General features: G+C 50.9%; 1 protein-coding gene across 1 annotated transcript in view; it reads left to right on the plus strand.

Annotated features, from left to right (window-relative positions):
- Positions 1-5969: 5969 nt before the first annotated feature.
- Positions 5970-26430, plus strand: part of LOC125759995 (adhesion G protein-coupled receptor B2-like) — a 120167-nt gene continuing 99706 nt past the window's right edge. The window contains exons 1-2 of the mRNA XM_049419542.1: positions 5970-6141; positions 6572-6641. Coding sequence (XP_049275499.1) covers positions 5970-6141; positions 6572-6641 — 242 coding nt within the window. The remainder of the gene's footprint in view (positions 6142-6571; positions 6642-26430) is intronic.

The following is a 26430-nucleotide window of genomic DNA, read 5'->3' on the forward strand; positions in this document are numbered from 1 at the left end:
AAAAGGCGTATATTTGATGATAAAGTAACAGGAAGGTCATTAATATGTATGACAAAGTGTAGCGGTCCAAGTACGAAGCCTTGCGGCACACCAGATAAAACAAGGGATAGAGACGAGGAAAATGAGTTGGTGGAAACAAATTGAAGGCGATCGGTCAAGAATTCACGTATCCAATTAACTGTGTTGGGGTGTAGTTTTAGGCGCGAAACTTTATGCATGAGAATAATGTGCGATGCTTTATCGAAGGCATTTTCGAAGTCCAAAAAGAGAGCGTCAGTGGCGATGTTGAGATCCAGGTTAGAGAATGTACATCATGCAGGAATAAGACGAGCTGGGTATTGCAAGAGTGAGCTTTGCGAAACCGTGCTGGTTAGGATGAAAGAAGCTGACAGATGACAGAAAATTATCAATGTGTGAATGTAGAATCTGCTCCATTAGTTTAGAAGAAACGCTGGTAAGGGAAATGGGACGGTAGTTGGTAGGATTCGTACGGTCGCCCTTCTTAAAAATGTGAATTATCTTACCAACTTTCCAGTCAGAGGGGATTGATCCAGTGGAGAGGGATTGCTGGAATATTAACCTAAGGAAAAGACTGGTGATATGCTTGGTGTTTTTTAATACCTTAGCGTTTATGCCGTCAATGCCACGCGAAGATGAATTTTTAATGACTCACTAATTCTCACTAATGTTGTGACTCACTAACTCTCACTAATGACTCACTAATGTTTTCCATTGGGGGGGGGGGGTAATTAGACGGTGGCGACTGAGAAAGAATTTCGAGGCATTCATCAGTGAAAACAGAACAGAAAGCAGTGTTTAGAGCAACAGCAGTCTCAGATTCCGGAACAGGGGAGCCAGCACTGTCACGGAGAAAAACAGTGCTAGACCCCTGGGGTCTAGTACTGTTTGCTCATTTTGTAGGGTTTCACTCATTGTGTAGGGTGTCAACAACACTTGTTGCTCATAGTGTAGGGTGTAATAAGATTACCTTATTGTTACCATTGAATAAAGCTGAAATGCCATCATTGTGGCGTAACGAGGCGTCATTTCTTCTCGTTAGGGCTGAAGCACACAAACAATGCGCTCTTTAGGGCCCCTGCCAAGCAAATAAATGCAACGCGGCAAACATGAGAGGTACGCTGCTGCTTACTTTAATCCCGTTGTCGAAGGTGACACGAACGCAGAATAAAGTTTCGTGGTAAAACGAAGGTGAATTAAAAGGCTTAAACACCGCTGTTTATTAGTTTTATTAGTCGATATTAGTTTCGCTAGCGTCAAGCGCACTGGTCAACGACTTCTCGGCTTGCCTTAGCGCGAGTCCTTAGCGCGAGTCCTTAGCGATCAGGGGTCTAAGAAAACTACCTTGAGGTCAAATTTCGCGCTAGTGCCAAGAAAATGACGTCACTTTTTCACCGGATATTGCGTCACATCCGCTTTGTTTTTTTGTTCCGCCGGAAGTGTTCCCTCCTCAAACAGATGGCGCTAAGCCCCATGAGCAGCTGATAAGCGGCCATTTTCTGAACGTATGGGCTTCTATGGAAGCTTCGCTACCAGTTACATTTACCTTGGTCACACTTTGGCAACCTTAGAGTGCAGCGTTTCTTCGCTTAGCGTGCCGCCATCACCGTCGCGAAAGGCGTGGGCATGCCGGCCGTGCGCCAGCGAAAGCAGTCTGCAGTCACAGGAGCGGTTGTCTACACATTCTGTGAGCTAGTTCAGCTTCTCTGAAGTGTCACGCCAGTAGACAACACATAAACAAATAAATAAGCTACGGAAGATACGCACAAAACCACCGCGCAAAAGTGAGCGATGCCTCGTTGACCCGACAATGCGCCGAACTAAACGGAAGCCCACATAGCAGACTGCCTGCATACGCCCCTCATTTATGGCGCTCGACCAAAAAGTGAGGCAATAAACTATTTAGTCAAGCGTGAGATAAAACGCAAAGTAATTTTCTAGTTTACTTTGACATATGGACAATTATTAGCATTCGAAAAGTTTTTGGTTTTCGTTACTTGTCCCCTCCTCATCTAGTCGCGCTTGAGCGTTGATGTCTGTGGCAACAGGTTTCCGACCACTTTTCGTTTTTTCGTTTACAAGTTTCGCGACCTGTATGAATAGACCTTGCTCAGTCTTCCCCTGCCTAGAATGCTGGTTTGGCGAAACAAAGGCTCGCAACCGCTCCATTCCTTCACATGCAACGCTAGGCTGCTGCCTCTGCTTAAGCGTACATTATAAGCATGTTGTTTGAGGCGTTCATTCAAGCACTGCCCCGTCCGGCCGATATCAACCTTCCCGCAAGTCGCGGGGACCGAATAAGCTACCCACACGCCACACTTAGTTAAAACAGTTCGGTGACTGGTTTTGCAGTCTGAATTGCGCTCACCGCTTGAGATGCGGCTGCAAAGGCCAGCCAGCTTGCGGGGGTGGCTGAGAACATTAGGTTCACGCCCAACTTTTGGGACACTCGTTTTAGCCCGTGAGAGGTCTTGTGAAAGTATGGCATCACCTCAGTTTTACTTGTCTCATCTAGTGACCGCGGTTACGTGTTCTCTTTTTTTCATTTTCCTGGCCAACGTTTGACCGACCAACAGCAGAAGTGGCGACGGGAACCCGGAAGCTCTCAGCCGATCCACCTGCTCGACCAGGCTTTGCTGCATGGCGTGCGGATAGCTTTTGTTAAGGGCATTCACAAAATACCGATTCACCAGCTTCGAGTGTGCGGATGCGAAAGGCAGAAGTGCCTTTTTAGATCTCGGGCGCACTTCCAGCGCACGTGTCCGTCATATGAAAAGGATATCTCTAAATGTAGAAACCTTATGGTCTTGTCAGCTGGGACTTCTTCAGTAAATGCCGTATTCTTTGAGCAGGCTCTTAAGACATCTAAAATTTCAAGCTGGTCAATAAGTGAAAGATTCAAAAGGTTAAGAAATCATCAACGTATCTATACACCTTGACGACACGCGCATAATGAAGTGCTTGCTTTAGCGCTGAATCAAATTTAGCTAAAAACACAGTACACAGCACTGGTGCCGTCTTTTCATCGAGAGCAGCAGCCGACTCTATCGGTCCGCGTGTCGTCTTCCCCACTTGTACACAATCGTCACACCAAACTCCTGCTGTCTAAGGCTTGGTCCAGCATGCCAATCGACAAGAAGGACCCTTGAGATTTGTTAACCGACGCAATAAACGGTGGTCGCTGATAACCTTGAAAGACCAGCCGTAGAAAGATGGGCGAAATTGCATAACAGCCCACATCACAGCAAGACATTCTTTTTCAGTGGTTGAGTAGCTTGTCTCTGTGCGTGAAAAACTTCCACTTGCATCGCTCTTTCCGCGTCCTCATGTCGCTTCACAAGAACTTCGTGACCAATTTGTGGCGTCAGTGTGGAGCATTAGGGACTGTCTCGTCAACGTGGGGAACCACAAGGGCGTCTGCAGACGTTGCCGCAAATCATTAGACTTTGAGAATTGGGGCCCCAAGGAGCTTGGGGACCCAAGAAGCTTGCGATGCGCCAGGGCGTATGCGCAGAACCCAAGCCACTCTTGGGCTCTTGCGTTGGCGTTGGCCCAAGGCCCAAAAATCGAAAACTAGCGTGCGTCCCCAAGGCCCCTTGGGTCGGCAGCGAGACGACGCAGACGACCGTCACGAAGTCTTCCTCGGCAGGCGGTGGGCTTGGGTGGAGGCGCGGCACGACGACCAGGGTGCTGCGAGGCCTCAGAGCTGCGAGGGCCTCTGCTGTGCGTGGCTCAGAGTGGCGCAGCTGTTGCCGGTGCTTCTTCCGAGCCTTGCGCTCGTTCCTCGTCCTCTTTGTGGTTGGCCCGGTGGCGATCGTGATGCGAGCCGTTGGGAGGCTTCCACGCTGCCGCCGGAGCTCAGTCCCGTGAGGAGAGGAGAGCTCGCCGGGCGATCCCGCGAGTCGTCGGGCGAGGCTGTGTTGGCTGCTGCCTGCTTGTGCGGGCCATCCGACACCTCGTCGCGGCCCCGCTTCCTTTCATCTCTTCCTCCTCCGATGTCTCAGGAAGAGGCACCGTGGCAGCGCAGGCCGTAGTTGAAGCGGCTGGCTCGGGAGAGTCGGCGGCAGGTGCTTCCTTGGTCTTCTCCTGCAGCCCGCCACCAAAAGCTGACACAGCTTGCTGCACCAACGGGTTGAGTTGCTCCCGGCTTTTCTCCGATGCCAGGCGTGCCATTGCTCACTCGTAGCTGGAAGGGCTGAACCAGGAGTCATTCTTTGTTGCACATGCAGCCGGGGCTTTCGCCGGGCTAGTGCTTACGGCGGCAGGTGCCGCGATGGCTGCGGCAGACTCGGGTGGCTGGCGGGCTCGGGAGGCCTGCCGTCCGAGTAGCTGGTCTTGTTCTCGGAGGGCTGCTTTGCGATCCCACTCGGAGATCTTTCAAAAGCCGTGATGGGAGGCTGTGACTCCCTTGGCGTTCGACGGTCCGCTGTCCATCGCAGGTGGCGCGGGCGAACTTGAAGGAAGCTGAGCGACCGGGCGGCCGCTCTCGGTGCAAAGAGTTCGCGTCGGAAGTCGGCAGGTCGCGGAGCACGAGAAAACGCGTCCGTTCTCCTTGGCCGTCCAGCAGGAACTCCGAACTCTCTCAGTGGGGTAGCCTGCGCGCTGCTCGAGGGTGAGTTCCTTTGGAGGCCGCAGAGTATAGAAGCTGCCACCCTCGCTCGCCGACTGCTGGTCGCCTCCCTGTCCCTCGGCCGATCATTCCGCATGAGCCGTAGCCCGAAGAAAAACCTGACAATGGGCTAGTTGGCTGAACACGATAAGTTTTCCTTGCGCAAACTACAAAAAAATGTTTGCAGTTGTACTCAACGTGAAAGCCGTAGGAGGTGCGGAGCAGTGATACGCCTGCCCTTGAGCGACGCTCGTGTTGGCGGGCAAGCGAGCGCTGGCCTTCCAAACGCGCAGCCTGCTCGGAGTACATGGCGGGAAAGAAAACCTTCAGTTGTGGTTAGTGCAATATTATTCTAGTACACTATATTGGTCTTGCCCTCGCTTGCCTTTTCCATCCCTTGCAATAACACACCGCTATGCTGTGCTTTACGTCCTTCCTCCTCACTTCTCCTTTCAAGCAGAAGCGCCAGTTGGGATAGTTGGAGGATCGTCTTCACTGCGCCAAGAAAGCTGATAGGATTGTGCGCAAAAGTAAGCGGTGACTACAGCAGGACAAAGGATGTAATGTGCTGGACTTGCAAAAAGATTTGTTGAATGCGCGAAGAACGTCGTTTATAAGAACCAAGTTTTTAGCGGTGCTCATTACGTTGGACAGACGGAAAGGTGCGCCAGCGATAAGCTGCGTGAGCACCGATACAATTGTGGCCTCCTGCAAGCTGCGGGTCATCTGGCGACACACTGCAGCAGGTGCAGCTGCAGTGCAGTGTTTGAGAAAACAGAAAATGTGCTCAATTCGAGCAGCCATACCAAAAGGCATGTCTTCGAAGCCTACACAATCAAAATGGCATCAAAAGGCACGTGTGTAAGCGCTCCGTCGAGAGCACTCATTCAAAAGAAAATAGAGCTAATCAACGAGTCTAGATGGCGGCGTAAGCCAGGGCTCCTCTGCGCATGCTTGTAATCTCTGTATATATCGCTTGCTCATGAGCGCATTAAACAGGCGATAGTTCGGGCTCATGTGTTCTGTGTCTGTTTTCCTTAGCTTTGCCTAGTTCTTTTTGTAGTTTGCATAAGGAAAGTTGATTTGTAGTCTTAAATAAATTGTTTTTTGTTGTGCTTTTGAGGTCTGTTCTGCTGTAACTACGGAGGGGACGCAGTAAGCGCAATGCCCACAACGTGAATGAGCGATAATCCCAGCGTTGTGCGCGCGCAGTCTTATGAGAGCCTTTTAATACAGTCTCGAAGTTTCCCAATCATCAAGCAGTGGTAATAGTTCTTTCGTCGGTGACGTAACAGTAACGAAATAAGCGCGCGCGTATGCGAAACCAGGATCGCTTGTCGTGATGGACGTTGCTTTGCAGAAGCAGTGCCTCGTGACGTCGGTGTGCCTGCAGTACTTCTTCCTCAGCGTCTTCCTGTTCCTTCTGCTGGAGTCTGCGTACGTGTGCCGGCTGCTTTCGCCCGCTGTGGTTCCTGTGCCCTTCAACGGCATCTCTGTGGGCCTCGCTGGCTTTGGTGCGTACACACGCGTCCGTTCGTGCCGCCTTAGACAGTGTTCCTCAGTATTACGACATTACACCACTACGTAAATAAATACGATTTCCTTTTGGACGCTCATCCTTCAATACTATGGACCTATTAAAGCAGAAACACGCCATAAGGAATTCAACTAGCACGTGCTACTGAAATCACAACTAACAACTTCGCGTGAAGCCACCATATGCTGAAATAAGTGCGTTTAGTTGAGCGTATACGGTGTCTTCTTGGCATGTTCTTTGATTAAGATATTCGAGTTGTCTAGTGCCCGATGCGAACATTTATCTTTTAGATTTTTCGCTTTAGTGTCTGTTCATGGTAGCACTCGGCATTGTGCGCCTGCAACGACTGTATGGTGCATATTTCTGCATCACATAATGGTCATGTTGTCTTGACTGCTTTTGCGCAGGTTTTCCGGCCATTGTGACAGGTGCCTCCGCTGGGACGCTTGGAGACAAGTACACCAGACAAGGCCAGATGTGAGCAAAGCGCGTTTCAGTGGTTCACTAAAGACTGTCGTGAGTTACTTGAAACCGATCAGAGCTGCAAAATCAAAAGCAGCTGCGGCATATAAGGTCTTTAGTTAGTAATACTAGTGTAGCGCAACACTCGAACCAGAGCATGTCTACGTCAGTATATAGAGACGCTGCTAAGATTTCCTTGATTGTGCTCTCGATAGCGCTGCACTAGTAGTGGAACATTACCTACTAGCAATGCCGCATTCCGGCACTAGCTCGCAGACCTGAATCTTGTATTCTGAGAATAATTAAACAGAAAAAAGCTGTCAAAAGTCATATCCTCTAGTCTGTGTCGTCGTGTCTTTTTCTCGTCCGCGTTCCGTTTGCGCTGGCCGTCATGAGTATTTGCCCATTCACCCAAACTCGCTACACTATTGTAGTTTTCTTTAATAATACGCAGAAAACACATGTACATCAACGTTAACCTGTAATCAAATAAACAGAATACAGGCAATATCATATTTAGGGAAAAGGTCAACGGTAGAATGAGGTACATTTGTTATATACCGGACAGCTCTCGTTTGGAGCGTATGCAGCTTTTGTGGATTTGCAATGCCTGTTGTACACCACACAACACCGCAATAATCCAAATCAGTGGATACAAGGGAATTATAAAGGAGAATTTTCACTTTAATAGCAAGCACGTGTCGCGCCCTTGATGTGACACCGACAACGCTAAATATTTTAAATCGAATGTATTCCGTGTGTCCATTCCAAATACGAAAAAAATAACACCAAGAGTGTTTACATTGCTTACAAATTCTTTCACGTCATAATCTATATGAAAAAACAAATATTGTGATAATTTTTTTCATATGGGCCGATATAGAATTGCTTTTGCTTTCCCTGAATTTATTATTAGGTGATTCATGTCTGCCCAACTTTTTATGCGTTTTAAAACATCATTGGTTGTTTGTTCTAAGTCACTTTCAACTATTCCCGACATATATACCGTTGAAGCATCAGCGTGTGCAACAAACTGTGCATTATCTGTGATGTGTACGATGTCGTTAACGTATATAGAAAACAACAATGGCCCCAGTACGCTTCCCTGAGGGACCCTATTTTAACAGGCCACCTGGTAGATTTTGCAGCGCTGATATTTATATACTGTGTTCTGTGCGTAAGGTATGAATTAATGAGCTCGTGGGCTGTTCCACGGACGCTATATTTCTGGAGCTTTAGAAAAACAGCATCACCAATGAGGTGAAATGCTTTCGATAAGTCAATGTATACACCTATTATGAGTTCCTTGTTAGTGAATGATTCTATGATAATTTCTTTTTGAGCAGGTAGCGCCGTTTCTATAGAGCGATGTTTTCTGAAACCATGTTGAAAGTCATCCAGAAGGTTGTGCTTATTGAAATACGACGTCGAACGAGAGTGCATCATTTTTGTATACCTTTTGAGAACATTAGTAAAACAGAATTTGCTCTACACTATCCGCGGATTGATGCGCAAAGACGCAGTTAAAGGCATCAGCGAGTGCTTCCCGTGATAGCTCTTTACCTTCGCTCAAGATGTGAGTTGAGATAGCTGCTGCATTGCTTGGGTGAAGAAGCACGTTTAACTTGCGCCAAGGTGCTTCCCATGTCTGCGTCTTTTCATGACGAAATAGACTGATGCAATAAGAATCTCTTGCATCTTTTAACATAGATGCAAGCTGGTTTCTGTACGCTTTGAATTCTGCTAGCAATAATCCATCTCTAGTTTACACAAATTTTGCGTAGGGGGCGTTTTTATGATGTATAATTTTTAACCGCCTTCGAGTGACCGAAGGCTTGTGAGCCTTTTTAGCCTTACTTATTTTCTTAATTGGGAAGTTCGCTCTATAAAGGCCGGTCAATGCATTTATAAAGTTAGCCCCGCCACGGTGGTTATGGCGCTCGACTGCTGACCCGAAAGTCGCGGGATCCAATCCCGGCCGCGGCGGCTGCATTTTGGATGGAGGCGAAAACGTTTGAGGCCTGTGTACTTAGATTTAAGTGCACGTTAAATAACCGCAGGTGGTCAAAATTTCCGGAGCCCTCAACTACGGCGTCTCTCATAATCGTATTGTGGTTTTGGGACGTTAAACCCCAGATATTATTATATTATTATTATTTATAAAGTTAGGATAGGCGATGTCACTGTAATTAGGATTCCAGGTTTCTTCACTTATAGCTCTTCAAAAATACTCTAGCTTCCGCGAGGTTATTATCAGACTACTACGTCATGATATAAACAGCGCACTGTGGGACGAGGACAAAAAGAAGGTGCACAACACGGGCGAATTTTTAGATGCGAAGTATCTTAAGGCGGAGCACAATCCGGTGGTGGTGGTGTGCGGCGTGACCACCCCTACTACGCATGCGCATACCTACTCCACACACTCCTCTCCACTCACCCTCTCCTCTCCCCTCTCCCCTTCCCCTCTCCACTTTCCCTCTCCCCTTCCCCTCTCCACGTTCTCTCTCCCCTTCCCCTTTCCACTTTCCCTCTCCACTTTCCCTCTCCCCTTCTCCTCTCCCCTTCCCCTCTCCACTTTCCCTCTCCCCTCCCCCTTTCCACTCTTCCTCTGAAACGCGGGCTAGACATGCCGAAATTCTCTCCTGCCCAACGCCGCAATGAGCTCGAGCGCATGCGCGTCCCCTCCGCTTCTCTCTCCTCTCACATGCTGCCCCCCTCTCGCCCGCCTGTCGACCGCGTTCCCCGCTCGCCCTGTGAGAATTAACGGCCAGGCTAGATGGAAGATACGACGCGCGTAGCGTCCCTCTTCGCGTTCCACGACGCGAGGTCGGTAGCATGCCCAACGAACGCCAACGGAACGCGATCGTGCAAGTGCTCCGGCTTCGCATCGGCTCATGGTCCCCTTTAGCGGGAGATGGTGTAATTTTTCCTTCTCCTCGTCCCTCAGTGCGCTGCTTATATCATGATGAATCCGTACCAACTAGCTCAAGTTTCAATTCTCATGAATACTACGTGTTTTCAAAAGCTTGCTTTTAGGAAGTTCGTTTTTAACACGAAAGTGTTTTATGCCGGGGTCCACCAAAACTTGAGTGACGTATTTCCGTTAGGGAAATGACATCGAAAAAATTTACACGATCAGATGGCAAAGAAAAAAGGTTCCGTCAACGGGCATCGAACCCACGACCGCTCGGTCCGCAACAACAGATGCCGGGCACGCTATCCACTGCGCCACGGTCACAGACTCTCGAGGCTTTACAAACGCGCCTTTTATAATTATCGTGGCCTCCGCGATTAACAGCTCCAACGCGTTACACGTCCGTCCAATTAGGCGCGTTTTCAATAGAAGTTCGATTTTGTCAGTGCCTTAACACACCGCGAGGTGGCGACCTTAACCCTAGCGTCGTAAAAGCGTTGGCCTCGCTCATAGCATCACGCTAATCCAAACCAAAAATAGCTCTGCGTGTCGAGCCTGCCTCACCTGCCTGTTACACCGCGTTCCCCGCTCACGCTCTCGCCCCGAGAAAAATAGCGGCCGCAGGATGGCGCGACGCATTTTGCGTTTCTCTCTAGTGCGGTCGTGTTGTTCAATCACGTTTTAACATGACGCGGGTTGGCGACCAAGTTCTGCGTTCAATATGCGACGCTCTTCTGGCTATCACACCTCGTTCTCTGATTACGCTTTCGCCGTTAACTACTACAGCTACCACAATGTTTTGCGTAATCATTTAATATGGAATGTTAGTCGTCGGGATGGAGATGTACCACCAGTCATCAAAGTGGCTGCATCCACGTTAAACGGTGCTATAGCTGCCAGACATCAATATACATTGTGCAAGCTCTCTTATATCAATGTACAGTAAACATTCAGTTACTTCTGTAAGGGCACGCTTTCCTTTCGTGTTATTCCGATTCCTATGACGGGGGAATCAACCATCTTTTTTTTTCTACTAACGTGAATATACTATGATGATCACTAATGCATGTATAAATCATATCAGCCTTTAATAATGGCCGATTAATATGTGATGAAAACATCTAGCAATGAGTCGCCATCTAGAGAAACACGCACAGGACTAGTGATCATATTGTTACGGAAAAAGACACCAACTCAGAGGGATACGTATCCCTGTATTGTTTACAGCTTAGGCGAGCAGCGCAACCGACGCGAACAGCACGCGCCAGTCTGTCTGTCTCGTCCTTCTCTTCGTCTCCTTGGCCGCGATGCCGCTGGTACGTAGCATTACCCCCGGCGGCCGAAGCACCGTCCCAGAGCTTTAAAGGTCGTTTTCGGAAGCGGTGTTGTAGGGCTTGAGCCGTGAAACGTGAACAATATCGCTGGACCGAACAGATGGCGATGGACAGATGGGGCCAATCTCATAGGTAACAGGTGTTACTTGACGCAGTACACGGTAAGGTCCCGTGTAGCGAGACAAAAGTTTTTCGGATAGGCCCACCCGACGATGAGGGGACCAGAGTAGCACAAGGGCACCGAGAACGAAATGTGCGTCTCGATGAGAAGCATCGTACCGGCGTCGTTGTTTGGTTTGCGACGCCGTCAGCCGAGCGCGCGCGAGCTGTCGGGCTTCGTCGGCTCGCGCGATTGCGTCTCGGGCATACTCGCTGGTGGACGAGGTGGAGGTAGGAATGATTGTGTCAGCGGTAAAGTCGGCTCTCTTCCGTACAGGAGATAAAAAGGGTAAAAGCCTGCCGTGTCGTGACGCGATGAATTGTACGCAATAGTTGCGTGGGGTAGGGCAACAACGCAGTCTCGGTGGTCCGGCGACACATACATAGCGAGCATGTCCGTAAGCGTGCGATTAAAGCGTTCCGTTAGCCCATTGGATTGAGGGTGGTATGCAGTGGTCAGTTTGTGCTGCGTAGAACAGGAACGTAAGATGTCGGCGATAACTTGAGACAGGAATTGACGGCCACGGTCTGTGATCAGTTGTCTTGGGGAACCGTGAACCAAGATAACGTCCCGTAACAGAAAGTCAGCAACGTCGGTTGCACAACTTGTCGATAGAGCTCGCGTGATCGCATAGCGTGTAGCGTAATCTGTAGCCACTGCGATCCATTTGTTTCCTATGGTTGATACGGGAAAAGGTCCAAGAAGGTCTAATCCAACGCGGTAAAAGGGTTCCGTGTTTATGTCCAGTGGTTGAAGATGGCCAGCGGGTAGCAGCGACGGTGTTTTGCGGCGTTGACATAACTCGCACGTGGCGACATAGCGGCGTACTGAGCGAGCAAGGCCTGGCCAAAAGAAACGGCTCCGTATGCGCTCGTATGTGCGAGAGACGCCGAGGTGTCCACCTGTCGGCGCATCGTGAAGTTCAGCGAGGACACTGCGTCGTAAATGCTTAGGCACGACAACTTGAAGGTCAGGTCCGTCAGGGCGGAAATTTCGATGGTAGAGGACGCCCTCTTGAAGCACAAAGTGGCGAAGAGAGGCGTCGTTTGGCGAAGATTCCGTGCGGGTGATGAGGTCAAGGAGCACGGGATCCCGTTTATGTTCTTCCCCAATGTGAACCAAGTTGGACACTGAGAATATGGAGCGCATCGTGTTGGCGTCAGTGTCATTAGAATCGTCGACAGGGTACCGGGAGAGTCGGCATCCTGGTGCATGCGGCCAGATTTGTACACAACCGAGTAGGAGAACTCTTGGAGGCGCAAAGCCCAGCGACCAAGCCGCCCTGAGGGGTATTTAAGAGAGTTAAGAGAGGTTTAAGAGAGTAAGTGGTCGGTAACGACCGAAAACGGGCGCCCGTATAGGTATGGCCTGAACTTGGCGACCGCCCAAACGAGAGCCAAACACTCACGCTCTGTGACTGAATAATTGCGTTCGGGGGCGGATAAGAGGCGGCTGGCGTATGCAATAACGCAGTCGTGGCCACGTTGGCGTTGAGCAAGCACGGCGCCGATGCCATGACCACTTGCATCCGTGCGGATCTCAGTAGGGGCAGCAGGGTCAAACTGGGCCAAAATTGGAGCAGTAGTAAGGAGCGCGATGAGATTGGACAACGCAGAAGCCTCTTCTGAGCCCCATGTAAACGGGACGTCTTGCTTGAGGAGCTGCGTAATAGGTCTCGCTATATCCGCAAAATTTTTCACGAAGCGTCGAAAATACGAACATAGTCCGAGAAAGGTGCAGACATCCTTCGCAGATCGTCTAATGGGAAAGTTCTTGACTGCGCTGATTTTCGCCGGGTCTGGCTGTACTCCGTTAGCGTCCACTAAATGGCCAAGTACTGTAATTTGGTCGCGGCCAAAATGACATTTTGATGAGTTCAGCTGCAGGCTAGCACGACGGAAGATGGCTAAGACGGCTGAGAGGCGTTCTATATGAGTTTCAAATGTTGGGGAAAAAACAACGACATCGTACAAGTAGCACAAACAGGTGGACCATTTCAATCCTCGGAGCAGAGAGTCCATCATTCGTTCAAAGGTGGCTGGGGCGTTACAAAGGCCAAAGGGCATGACCTTGAATTGATATAGGCCATCGGGGGGTGATAAATGCCGTCTTTTCACGTTCCATATCATCCACCTCAATCTGCCAGTACCCGGAACGGAGGTCGATGGAAGAAAAATAGCGGGCACCATAGAGGCAGTCAAGGGCATCATCTATTCGTGGCAGAGGGTAGACGTCTTTTTTTTGTAATTCTGTTTAGGTGGCGATAATCGACACAGAAACGCCATGTGCCTTCCTTTTTGCGCACTAGCACGACAGGGGATGCCCAAGGACTGCAGGACGGCTCAATGATGTTCTTGGCGAGCATTTTGTCGACTTCAGCTTGGATAATTTGACGCTCAGTCGCCGACACGCGATATGGGCGCCTATGAATAGGAGGCTGGTCAGCTGTGTTGATGCGGTGGGTTACACCAGTAGCTTTTCCCAACGGACGGCCGCTGAGATCGAAAACGTCGACGTAGGACAGCAGAAGCTGGTGGAGCTCGTCAGTCTGCAGCGGCGTTAAGGTGCAAGCAATCATCGACCGTATGGCGCTGCCGGGACAAGGATTAGATTGTTGCTGGGCATTGGGATCGGACGGAGCGGTCGCCGTGAGAGCAGCCACCGCGCTGTCTTCTAAGGTCGAAAGTAATGCCAAAGAGATGCCTTGCGGGAGCACTTGCGGTGTCAAACTAAAATTGACAACGGGAAGGCACGTGGAGTTCCCTGTGACAGAAAGAACGGTGTGTGGTAGCGTAATACCACGACTTATCAGGACATCGGTGACAGGTGTCAGTACATAGTCGCCGTCGGGAATTGGTGGTGTTGAGACAAATTCGACATAGGTCAGTGTTTGGGGTGAGAGGCGAGCGTATCCGGTAGTGCAGAGGCGACTCGGCCTGGGCACAGGAGGGTCGATCATGGGCAAGTGGAGACGGAGCATACTGGCCGAGCAGTCAATGAGGGCAGAATGCGCAGACAAGAAGTCGTGGCCTAGGATGACGTAATGGGGACATTGTTCAAGGACGGCGAAGAGGAGAACTGTGTGGCGATCAGCAATGCTTACATGAGCGGAGCATATTCCCATGACAGATGCTGTTCCGCCGTCGGCAACACGGACAAATGGAGTCGTCGCAGGTATGAGAACTTTCTTGAGCTTGCGTCTAAAATCAGTGTTCATAACGGAAACTTGAGCGCCAGTGTCGACTAGAGCTGTCACAGGCGCTCCGTCGACTTGTATGTCAATAAGGTTCCGTTTCGTCGGTATGGTCAATAGAGGATTTTCGCTTGGTCCGATTGATGCAGCGCCACCTCCCGGGGCTGCAGCATTTAGTTTTCCGTCGGCGAACGTCGTGGGGGAGCGGGGGAAGGTGGTCGTCGGGGCTGAGGCGAACGGGACTGGCGACGGTGAGGTGAGGGAGAGCGGGAGTAGTGGGGATCGTGAGGGGCAAAGTGGTCCTGATGGGAAGAGTAGGCCTGAGGGGCGAAGTGGGCCGGAGGTGCGTAGTGGGCCGGAGGGGCGAAGTGGGCTGGAGGGGCGAAGTGGGCAGGAGGGGCAGAGTGGTCTGGGCTGGTTGCAGAACGAAGAGCGGGACGATTATTGAAGGGGCGGGAAATTTTGTGTAGGAGGACCCCAGCGACTTCGGCAATGACGAGATATGTGTCCTATTCGGTGACAGTAGAAGCATATGGGCTTGTCATCAGGTGTTCTCCATTTGGACGGATTACGGAACGCTGGTGGTGAGCCAGACGGGAGTCGACGTGGGGGCGTGAAGTGCGGCGGGAAGTCGGTACGGGGAGGCGTCGAAATAGAGCAGATACCCATGCTGGCAATTTCCTGTCGGATTACTGCTTGAAGAAGGGGTAGAGGAACGGAAGGAGGTGTGTCAGAGGATGGTGGTGCCACGGTAACAGGGCCGGCTGCTTCAAGTTCACGCCTAACGAGTCGGGTCAAGTTATCGCAGGCGTGCGGTTGTCGGTATGTAGCGAGGCAAGAAGACGTCACTGCGGTATTCGGAAGGCGCGGAATTATTTGGGAGACACGCCTACTTTTAGCCTGTTCCAAGCGACGACATTGTTGAAGTACCGAATCTACAGAGGACACGTTAGTGAACAACAGCAAGTTGAACGCGTCGCCGGCGATAACATTGAGTATGTGCGCAACTTGTTCTTGCTCAGACATGGTTTCGTCGGCTTTGCGGCAGAGGGCCAGGACATGTTGAATATACCTGAGGTAGGACTCAGTGGAGCTTTGCGTGCGAGTCGATAATTCAGTATTTGCGGCGAGTCGACGTCTAAGAGAGTTGCCAAAAAGTTCGCGGATCTTTTCCTTAAAGCTGTCCCAGCTGGTAATCTCATGCTCATGGGTGTCAAACCAGAGACGAGGGGTTCCGTCTAGGTAAAATATGACATTCGCGAGCATAAGGGTGGGGTCCCACCTGTAACTGGCGCTGACGCGTTCATACAGGTGCAGCCATTGGTCGACGTCAGAACCTTCGAGGCCCGAGAACACGCCAGGCTCTTTCATGGCGGAAAGCGTGACGAAAGTGGGTGCGGGCGGTGGGTTGGCAGGTAGGGCAGGAGGCAATGCGGGCGGCGGGGATGTAGCCGAGTCTTGGGAGGCCATGGGGAAATCCTCGAGACAACGTCCGCTGCGGAGTTCCGTGGCGAGGTAGGGGATCGCACCACTCCACCAAATATCTTACGTAAAAAGACACCGACTTAGAGGGATACGTATCCCTGTATTGTTTACAGCTTAGGCGAGCAGTGCAACCGACGCGAACAGTTCGCGCCAGTCTGTCTGTCTCGTCCTTCTCTTCGTCTCCTAGGCCGCGATGCCGCTGGTACGTAGCAATATTACACGCACCACTGAAAAACATGTTCGATTGAGGTTCTTTTTGCTTACTTCTGCAAGCATGCTCACATTAAGATCAGCACCGATAACAAATTCTAGGTTGTACTCTGAAGAAAAAGCAAGGAAACGCTCAAGAAAACTTATAAACAGCTTGAAATCACCCGAGGGTGGCCTATAACAAACACAGAACAAGATATTAAGACTTCCCAAAGTTAGCCCTTCACAATCAGGGTTCACAGTTGTGAACTGTGGCACATGCTCAGCAAGTATGTCTTCATTCATCAGAACGGCAACGCCGCCACCACGCTTATTTCCACGATTTTTAAGGTAACAGTGATAACCAGGGGGGCAAGAAGTCAATGACGTTCCTTAATACCAAGTTTCGGGTAACATTATCACTGTGAGATGCAATTCGAAATTTTCTAACATCGATGTCATTTCATCTTCCTTATTCACAGGTTATCGCACGTTTTGGTGATAGAACGTCAAGGCAGGCTTTTTTTCTCATCACTAAGCTGCTGAATTTCGGATGGTTTGAGGGCCATAATCTGTACTCGGGGACAACTTTCTGGGGCAATGAAGGAAAAGCTACAGAGCCGCAATGCACGTACTCTACCGCTAATAAATGTAGTCCCACAATTGCGTCCGTATTTCTTGTGTGAGATATATAAATTACTCCTTCATTTCCTACATGTAGCTTTTAGGGGCGAAGCTCCTTAAGGCGGCACCCGTTCGTCCCTCGTAGTTGTCGTAGTCGTAGTGCGTAACTAGTCGTAACGCTAGTACCAGATCTTGATCTCCAAGGTGGTGCGTTGTTGAACAATAAAAAATTCGCAGCGTGCGCGTTAACTAAAAGCCGAATTCTTCTGTCTCTCATTCCCCATTAGCAGCCATTGGCATGTTCCAGTAGGAAACGTTAGTAGAAGTAGAAGTGTAAGTGTTAGCTAAAAGCCGACTTCTTCTGTCTCTCATTCCCATTAGCAGCCATTGTTTACCTCCAAGGTAGTGCCTGGTGAGATTTCTCCTGTGCGTGATTAAACAATAAAAATTTTGTTCAAAACGCCGTTCATTGATGAAATAAACCAACGAAAGACGCCAGATGTTTTCTAAAAGCAAAACGAAAGAACGCCAGATGTTTCTAAAGCAAAACGAAAAGACGCCAGCTGCTTAACGAAAGACGCCAGATGTTTCTAAAGCAAAACGAAAAGACGCCAGCTGCTTAACGAAAGACGCCAGATGTTTTCTAAAGCAATGGTTTTCTTACTGAAAAACCAAAAAGACGCGTACCATCAAGGAAAAAGTAAGGACAGGACAGAAAGGGCGTCACTCGCAACTAACTTTATTCCCAGAACATCAGCGTCATATATAACCACAGCGACCCTGCGCGCGCACATCACCTCACAAGCTCGTCAAAAACCCGCGATAACAAGATTAACGAATCGAAAATGAATCGACGAAACTAAATTCACCCCCACGGTGTACGAGATCCCGTTTAGTTGCGGTAGGGTATATATCGGCCAAACAGGCCGGTGCATAAACGACAGGATGAGGGAGCACGAACTTTCGGTGAAAAATAAACTTTCAGCACATTTGCCTGTGCATTGTGGTTCCTGCAAGTGTGAGCCTGGGTTTGCCAGTGTTTCCGTTCTTGGAAAGAGTAACGATGTCTTAGCGCGTGAAATTATGGAAGCATACTATATTAGAAAGAAGAAAGAATGCTGTGTTAGTGACACATCTGTTGCTCTGCGTGGGGGTGAATTTAGTTTCATCGATTCATTTTTCGATTAGTTAATCTTGTTATCGCGGGTTTTTGACGAGCTTGTGAGGCGATGTGCGCGCGCAGGGTCGCTGTGGTTATATATGACGCTGATGTTCTGGGAATAAAGTTAGTTGCGAGTGACGCCCTTTCTGTCCTGTCCTTACTTTTTCCTTGATGGTACGCGTCTTTTTGGTTTTTCAGTAAGCATGTACCAACTAGCCCAACAAAAAGTTCTATTAAATTACAATGGTTTTCTAAACAATGAAAATTCACAGCGTACATGTAAAATTAAAGTGAGCTGCAAGTCGTCTTAACTCATCGAACCTTTAGTATAAACGCGCCCGATCTCACGTCGGTGATGATGTACTGGGTAGAATTCACGGAAGATTCACGGTTTACCGATGAACCTCCGCAGCTTCGCCCACTCATCATCACTCACTCCGTGGATACGCTGTGATTTTTTTTCTCAGACGGAACGCAGCGCACACAAGCGAGATGTTTGTATTTCTTTTTACTTTATACGTTGTCACTTTGCGTTTTTGCGTACTTGGAAAAGTCGCGCCTTTTACCCGTACCTTAAACGCTTAGACGTACCTTAGACACTTCTACCCGTACCTTAGTCGAAATGCGACGCTAGCCATCACTTTCCACGGCGTTACGAGACGCGCGCCAAACCGGACTACACTAAAACCTCGGTGATACGAATCTCGCAGGGTTACCAAAAATATTTGTATCATCCGAAATTCGAATCACTAGAAAATATGGAAAATTATAAGGCGACAAAAGAAAGTTGACATACGTTTAACTTAGTGTTTCTCAGGGTCGCAGCGACGTCATGAACAGATCTGAATGATTCCCAGTAAAGTTTTTAGACGTCAACGATCACACAGGTACTCGTAATCATACTTGTACCGGATGTGTTGTGCCCCGTGACCGCTAGTAGCCCGTTCCTAATCTTGCTACGCTTTTCTGCATGACATCAGAGTACTGCACCGAAAGTGACATAAGAAGCGCTTTGCACACGATAGAGGCCAAGTTCCTTCGCCAAGACCGCCCCCTTCGTCTCTTGGGTCTTCGTCCACGTTTCATGGGGCTTCAAGACGGACCCGCAGCCCAAGTTTCAGTCTTGTTTCATAGTAGGAGACCTCGCGTCGTGGAACGCTGTACGGACGTGCGTCGCATGGGCTCCGTACTTCCTGGCTCGTTTCACCGCAACTCTTCGCCCTTTCTTCGCGATGCTTCTCCAGCGCATCCGTGAAGGTGAGCCGATCCGTTTGACACCTTCGGAGCCCAATTACGTCCATTTTCGACCACTTTTAACCGTTTTTGTGCACGCCGCCGATGCGCTGAGGCTATCGCGCGACGCTCGACTACGCGCCCCTGCGCAACGCGCAGCTGCGTTCCAAGCCACACCGGCGGCTGACGCTGCTCGCGTTTCGTCGCCTCCGCCGAAACTACTCGCAATTCTCCAAGCCGCCGACATGGCGTACCAAGTCGAAGGCGAATTCATCACCCCTGCTGAGTTTGAAGATGACTCACGCTGGATCCGTGCCGTGAAAGCACACCGTGCAGCCGCGGCCCACCAGCCCATCACCTCGACGCCGCCTGCCTCGACCCTATCGAACACGCCTGTTCTACCGCCGAACATCACCCCCACTACTACCACGCTTCGTCGTCATGCTCCTCTCCCTCGACTCCCAGCGGAGGACTTCAAGATCGTCTTCAGACCGGGAGGGGGGCTTGACCTCCGCACTACAACTAACGGTGCCCTTCTCCAAACCCTCTGCACTCTGCCACCATCGACTACGCCACCGCCCGAGCCGCTGACCGTGTACGAATCAATCCGTACAACAACTCACTGTCAGCACCCCATCTGAGTCACACGCACGGCTCTACCTCCGTGTATCGGAACTCCGCCTGGGTTCCATCTCTTAACCCCTACGTGCCTACATGGCGGCACCAGACAACGCCCTCCGCGGCATCATCTACAACACCGTGGACTCCCAAACCAAGGAAGAGATCATCCATGATCTCCAGTCCATGAATGTCAACACCCCCTACGCCATCGCCGATGCGCGCCAGATGGGGCGCTCCAAATCCATCATCACCTTCGTTGGCACTACCACCCTCCCCTCCTCGATCGTCTTCAATTGCGGATGATGATGACAAACTTTATTTATGTACAGGCAAAGCTCCTGTGGATTGCCCCGTAGGGGCCTTGCTGATGGTCGGGGCCCTTAGTCCAGGGCTCCGCTGGCTCTTGCCATCCGGTCTGCTCTCTGAACGAGCCTGATCTGGTCGCTGAGGGCCGGGCTGGACAGCAGTGCCTACCATTGCTCACATGAGGTGTTCATGTTGTGGTGCTCGAGGTCGTGTATTGTGCACTCCCACGTAATGTGGTACAGGGTTGGTGCGGCCCCGCACCATGGGCATTCATCCCTGTAAGATGTGGGGTGCATGTGGTGTAGTGTGTGTAGGTTTTTGTAGGTTCCGGTTTGGAGTCTACGCCATGCAGTGGCCTCCTTCGTCGCAAGCTTTTGATGAGGTGGTGGATACCGTAGGCATCGCCCTCTGTGGTAATTCAGTATTGTGGCATACTGGAGGTGAACTGGCTCCGGGTCCGCTGCAGTCGACGTAAGGAGCGCTCGGTTGTGTACGAAGCCTCGAGCTGCCCAGTCGGCGTGCAGGTTACCCGTGATGCCAGAGTGGCCTGGTATCCATACGACGGTCTGAATGTAGGAGTCGTCCTTGCCTTCCCTTGGTATTTGTGCAAGGAGATGTGCCGCAGGCACACCAATTCTGACCTGCAGGAAGTTCCTGCAGTCCTGCTGGGAGTCTGTGAGTATTGTCAGCGGCTTGTTTGCATGCAGGCCTTCGCGGATGGCAAGTGCGATGGCCAGCTCTTCCGCTTCTGTGATCTTGCAAGGGCGGACAGATGCTCCAGAGGTTATGTGGCCGCGGCGGTCGCATACCACTGCCACTGCTCCTTTAGTCCTTGTCCCATACAAGGCAGCGTCCGTAAAACGGGCTGTAGTTTGGAAACGATAGGTTTTCTGGAAGTATTGGGCCCTTGCTCTCCTTCTGCCGCTGTGTAGGTTGGGGTCCATGTTGCGTGGAATTGGGGCAACGTGATAGCCCTCCCGGACATGACGAGGTATCTCGCAGGTTTCCTGGGCTCTCGTTGTCGAGGCTTGGAATCCTAGGGTTTTTAGGACCTGCTGGCCCGTGCGAATACGCTCAAGTCTCTGTTTTTGTGAGACGTGAGGGGCTGAGGGTGTTATGAAGCCCCAGTGCCATCAATTTCTCAGTGGATGTACTCGTCGGCAGACGGAGAGCAGTCTTGAATGCCATTCTCAAGAGGGTGTCGGCCCGTCTGGTCTCAGATTGTGTGAGATTATAATAAGGTAGGCTATATGTCCCTCTTTTCTTAGATGTCACCCTAGATATCATGCGTGATATAGCCTTGACGCTGGTTTGGAGGAGCATAAAGGTGTGGGTGGCTCGTTGGCTACTCTGCAGCCACATGCCCAGGATCCTGATCAATGGTTTCTCTGGTATGAGTTTTCCATTGAGGTATACCTCAAGTTTTAGATGCGAAGTATCTTAAGGTCGAGCTCAATCTGGTGGTGGTGGTGTGCGGCGTGACCGCCCTTACTGCGCATGCGCCTACCCTCTCCACACACACCTCCTCTCCACTCCCCCTCACCATCCCCCTGTCCTCTACCCTCTCCCCTTGCCCCTCTCCACTCGCCCTCTTCCCTTCCCCTCTGCACTTTCCCTCTCCCGTCACCCTCTCCACTTCCCTTCTCCCCTCCCCCTTTCCACTCTTCCTCTGAAACGCGGGCTAGACGCCGAAATTCTCTCCTGCACAACGCCGCGATGAGCTCGAGCGCATGCGCGTCCCCTCCCCTTCACTCTCCTCTCCTACGCTGCCCCCCTCTTGCCCGGCTGTCGACCGCGTTCCCCGCTCGCCCTGTGAGGATTAACGGCCAGGCTAGATGGAAGATACGACGCGCGTAGCGTCCCTCTTCGCGTTCCACTACGCGAGGTCGGTAGCATGCCCAACGAACGCCAACGCAACGCGATCGTGCAAGTGCTCCGGCTTCGCATCGTCTCATGGTCCCCTTTAGCGGGAGATGGTGTAATTTTTTTTATGGGTCTGTGGAGGCTGCGTGGTTATGTCTGCTTCGCCATACACGTAAGATTTCAGATTTCTCTGGGGAGCACTGTAGACCCCGCTGGCTGACATATTCTTGGACGATGTGAGCTGCAGTTTGCAGGCGCTCTTCCTTTTCAGCGAGTGATCCTTTTGTGGTCCAGAGTGTCATGTCGTCTGCATAGAAGGCGTGTCGGAGCCCTTCTACCTCCTGCAGTTTTCCGGCAAGGCCGACCATGGCTACGTTGAAGAGCGTGGGTGATATTACTGCTCCTTGCGGCGTGCCCTTGTTGGGAGGTTGGTATGCAGGAGTCTGGAGCTCTCCGATCTTCAACTCCGCTGTGCGTTGGCTTAAGAAGCTCTGAATGTACTTGTATGTTCTTTCACCACAGTTGGTGTTTGCGAGCCCCTCCAGTATTCCTTGGTGGCTGATGTTGTCGAAAGCCCCTTTAATGTCGATGGCTAAGAGGACGTGTTCACCGTTGCGGGGAACGTTGCTGAGAACCTCTTCCTTGAGTTGTAGTAGTACGTCCTGCGACGACAGGCCAGCACGGAAACCGAACATGGTGTCGGGCAGGTGCTTATTATCTTCCAAGTGCTTCTGCAGTCTTGTGTTTATGATTCTTTCGTACACCTTGCCGAGGCAGGATGTCAGCGAAATGGGTCTGAGGTCTTCGATTGCCAACTTCTTGCCTGGTTTGGGGACCATCATTATTCTTGCGTGTTTCCACATCGCTGGCACCGTGCCTTGTTCCCAGTGTTGGTTGATGAAGGCCATGAGTGCAGAGATAGACTTGTCGCTGAGATTTCTTATCATGGCGTTTGTGATGCGGTCTGTGCCCGCCGCCGTGTTACGGGTAGTAGCTGCGATGGCCGCTCTCATTTCATTTTCAGTTATAGGTTCATCCATTGTTGGGTTCGGTTGTCCCACGTATGATGTTGTGCATGGCTCTGAGGGAGCAGGATCTCCATAGCATTTGGTCTTGGTGGCGTCGACGACGTCTTGTTGGCTGCCTGGGTAGGTGTGTAGTAAGCGCTCCAGGGCCTTGTGTCCCTCTCCTTTGGTCTTGGTGGGGTCGAGGATGGCTTTGAGGATGTGCCATGTCTTGGCTGTACCCAGGGTGCCGTCCAGGGAGTCACAGAATTTATACCAGTTCGCCGACGCGAGTTGCATGGCGTATTCCTCCGCTTCCGCTGTTATTTTCGCTGTGCGTGTCCTCAGTTTCCTATTGTTCTTCTGCTTTTTCCAGCGGCGGGTAAGCCCTTGTCTGGCGTCCCACAGATGTAGTAAATGGGAATCCACCTCCGGGATTTCTGTTGTTCTGACTATTTCTTTTGTGTGGTGTTCTTTTTGTTGACAAACTTTGTTGCACCAGTCTTCCAAGTTTGTGATTGTCTCTTCATCCTGCTCTTGGGCTTCCCTCATTTTTTGCCAGTCAGTTAATTTGGCTGTGCCAATATCCCTGCGTAGGCGTCCGGTCTGTAGTGTTATGTTCAGTATGTAGTGATCGCTTCCCAAGTTTTCGAGTGTGCTGTGCCATTCGGCTCGTGTGGTTTGTGTGATGAAAGTGAGGTCGGGTGTTGTGTCACGTGTTACGCTGTTTCCCTCCCTTGTCGGTGTGCTTGGGTCTGTGATGGGCATGAGTTGACACAATTCCATCGTTGTCTCTAGCTGGAGGCCTTTCCAGTCACGCCTCTGGTATCCCCATAGCATGTTCTGCGCGTTGAAGTCGCCCATAATGACTAGTGGGTTTTCTTTGGCGAGGCAAAGGGTGTCTCGGAAGAGTTTGGCAATGGTAGCCCGCCTTTGACGTGGGGGGCTATAGATGTTTAAAATGAAAGCACTTTGTTTCTGGTTGCCTTTGTAGACGAGTTCGAGGAGTACATGCAGTACGTCTATGTTGTCGTCCAGTTTATGTTGTAGAGTTGTGATGTTTTTATCCACGAGCGTGGCTACCTTCCACTTTTCATCTTGACTCGAGTGATATGCTTCATATCCCTGAAGTGTTGGTCGGGTACCGATCTCTTGTAGGGCGATGACCCCTGGTGGCCTTGAAGATTGAGCGATCAGTTGTGTCAGCAGCCTTTTTTTCCTTCGGTACCCGCGGCAGTTCCATTCCCAGAGTTCTAAGTTTTCTTTGACTTGCTTGCGTGGTCTAGGCAGTTTAGACGTGGTTGCTTTTGTTTGAGTCTGCGGTATGTGGTTTGATCCTGTCGTAGAGGTTATCTTGTGGAGGTTCTGTCGTAGTCTATTGCGTAGTTTCGTGTGGTGAATCTTGTCTTTGGCCGTGCTGTCTTTAGGTGCTTCTGTTTCTGCAACTGCTGCCTGTGTGCCGTTAAGTGCAGTCTTTGTCAGCTGTCCCAGCTGAGTGCGAATGTCGTCCATGAAGGCCTGCATCTGGGTGCGGATGGCCTCGAATTGGTGCTGCAGGTCAGTGATGGCTTGGTGTGGCACTGTTTCCTGAGGTTTCTGTGTGAGTTGTGTCGCTAGTTTTTTGAGGTGTCTGTTTTCTTGTGTGAAAATTTACTACTTTGAAAATTATTAGAGAAATACAAATGCAGAAGTTCATTATTCGCATAAAGGCCTATTCATACTGCAAATATGAACAAGCCAAGATGTTCATAGAAGTAGAGAAGTAGCCATAGCGTCCCAAATTTGACTAATTTTCAAAAACGCAGCGTATTTTGTGAATTTTTAAAAATACATAATTTACTCAAAATTCCATGAAATGATAAGAGCTATTACCTCTTAACTTCTACTTCCGCTCAAAAGAAAGATATTTGTAATATATAGCTTGAGTAGCTGCCAGCATGGTTCCGAAGTTACGAAAACGCACTCTTCGTAAAATGGTCGTCGTCAACCGGCGACACTTGTCGAATTTTGCTGTGTTGAAAAAAATTTTTATTTGAAAACGAACTGCGATTTCGTGCTGTGCAGTCATATGTGCACAACATACAAAATTATCAGGAAAATCGGAAACATCAAATATACACCCTTTTTTTATCTTTCGTGGAATCGACCACCTGTGTTTTTATGCTCGCGAGTTCCTGTTCGAATTTTGCGGATGGTGGAGGCTGTTGGTTTTGGTGCGAGTGGGAAGCTGCTGCTGTCCGGCTTACCCTGTCTTTGTTGGCGTCGTTCCCCGTGGTGGAGGCTTCCCTATTCTGTTGGTGCTGCTGCTGCTGCGAGAACCCGTTGTCATCGGGTGCTGCGGTGGCTGCTGCCTGCCTCTGGTGTTGGGGCATCGACCTCGATCGTCGTTTGGGCGACTGGGATTGAGGCTTGGGTTGTAGGCGTGAGCGGGACTTAGATCTCGAACTGGAACCTGGCGGAGACCTGTGGGCACTTGGCGGCTTGGTGAGGGCAGGTGGCGGAGATCGGTGGGCACTTGGCGGCTCGGTGGTGGCAGGTTTTGGCCAGGTCTGAATGCGCGTTAGTTTGTTTTCACACTCTTTTGCAGCTGTGAGATGGGGCCCTCTACACAGGGCGCACTTCTGAACTCAGGTGTGACCGGCTTCTGGGTTTGGAAGATTGCAAACGTCGCATGCTCGAGCCGTTGGGTTGGGCCATACGTCTCGTCGGTGTCCGGGGGTTCGGCAGATGGGGCAGAACTGCCTTGTCGGCTGGTAGCATCGGCAGGGCATCTCCCCTCCATAGAAGTAGACCAATTGAGGCAGTTGGGGGCCCTCAAAGTGGAGCAATGCCGTCTGCGATTGTCTGAGCATGCGGGCTCGCACGATGCGAACTCCATGTGTGCGTACCCGAAGATTTCCTAGAAGCTCTTCTTCGCTGGTGCCCGCGTCGATGCCGTGCACGACACCTTTACACAGGTCCTTGGGTGTTGACAGATATACCTTCACAGGGTGTGGCCGTTCCTGGAAGGTGAGGCTCGTAATTTTTACGAGTGTAGCCGCCGTAGCTTCGTGAGGGGTGCTCACGATGATGATGTTCGACCCGCGTCTCAGGCGGACGATGAAGTCTTCCCCCTTGCATGCTGACGCCCGTCCAGTGGCTTGGATGATCGCCTTGGCCACCTGATAGAAACGCAGTTCTCGAACGATCAGCCCTGGGCTCGGGCGAATTATGACCTTCAGGTCAGCGCGCGGGAGCGGTGGCGCGCGTTGGCGGGGCCTACTCCGTGCGTCTGCGTTGTCGGGAACTTCTTCGGCGTGCTCGCACGGCTCACCGGTGTCTGGCGTCCGGGTTAGGGCTAGCTCTGCCGGCGTGGTTTTCGATGTAGAAGTGCGCTCGCCCGGTTCCTGTTCGCCGGAGATTTGTTGTTTTCGCAGGCGGCGTCGCCGATGAAGGGAGACGACCGTTTGCCATTGATATTCTTGATGCATGAGCTGTTCCGGGAGTACGAGAGACGGCCCCGGCGAGGCCTCGTCCATTGGGGCATCGTCTTGTGCCTTGGGCGCATCTTCCATATTTTCTGTGGTGTTTGGTAGAAGGACGACGTTGTCCGGGTTTCGGGTGATCGCAGCGACCAGGGTTGGGTTGCCTCCGCGGCTCACGAACGACGCATCAGCCGCCCATGGGTCTCCGGCGCCCCGGCGTTTGGTGTAGGCCTAACCTTGCCGTCGGCA

This window comes from Rhipicephalus sanguineus, chromosome 9 (genome assembly GCF_013339695.2).
Source record: "Rhipicephalus sanguineus isolate Rsan-2018 chromosome 9, BIME_Rsan_1.4, whole genome shotgun sequence".
NCBI classification, from domain to species: Eukaryota; Metazoa; Arthropoda; class Arachnida; order Ixodida; family Ixodidae; genus Rhipicephalus; species Rhipicephalus sanguineus.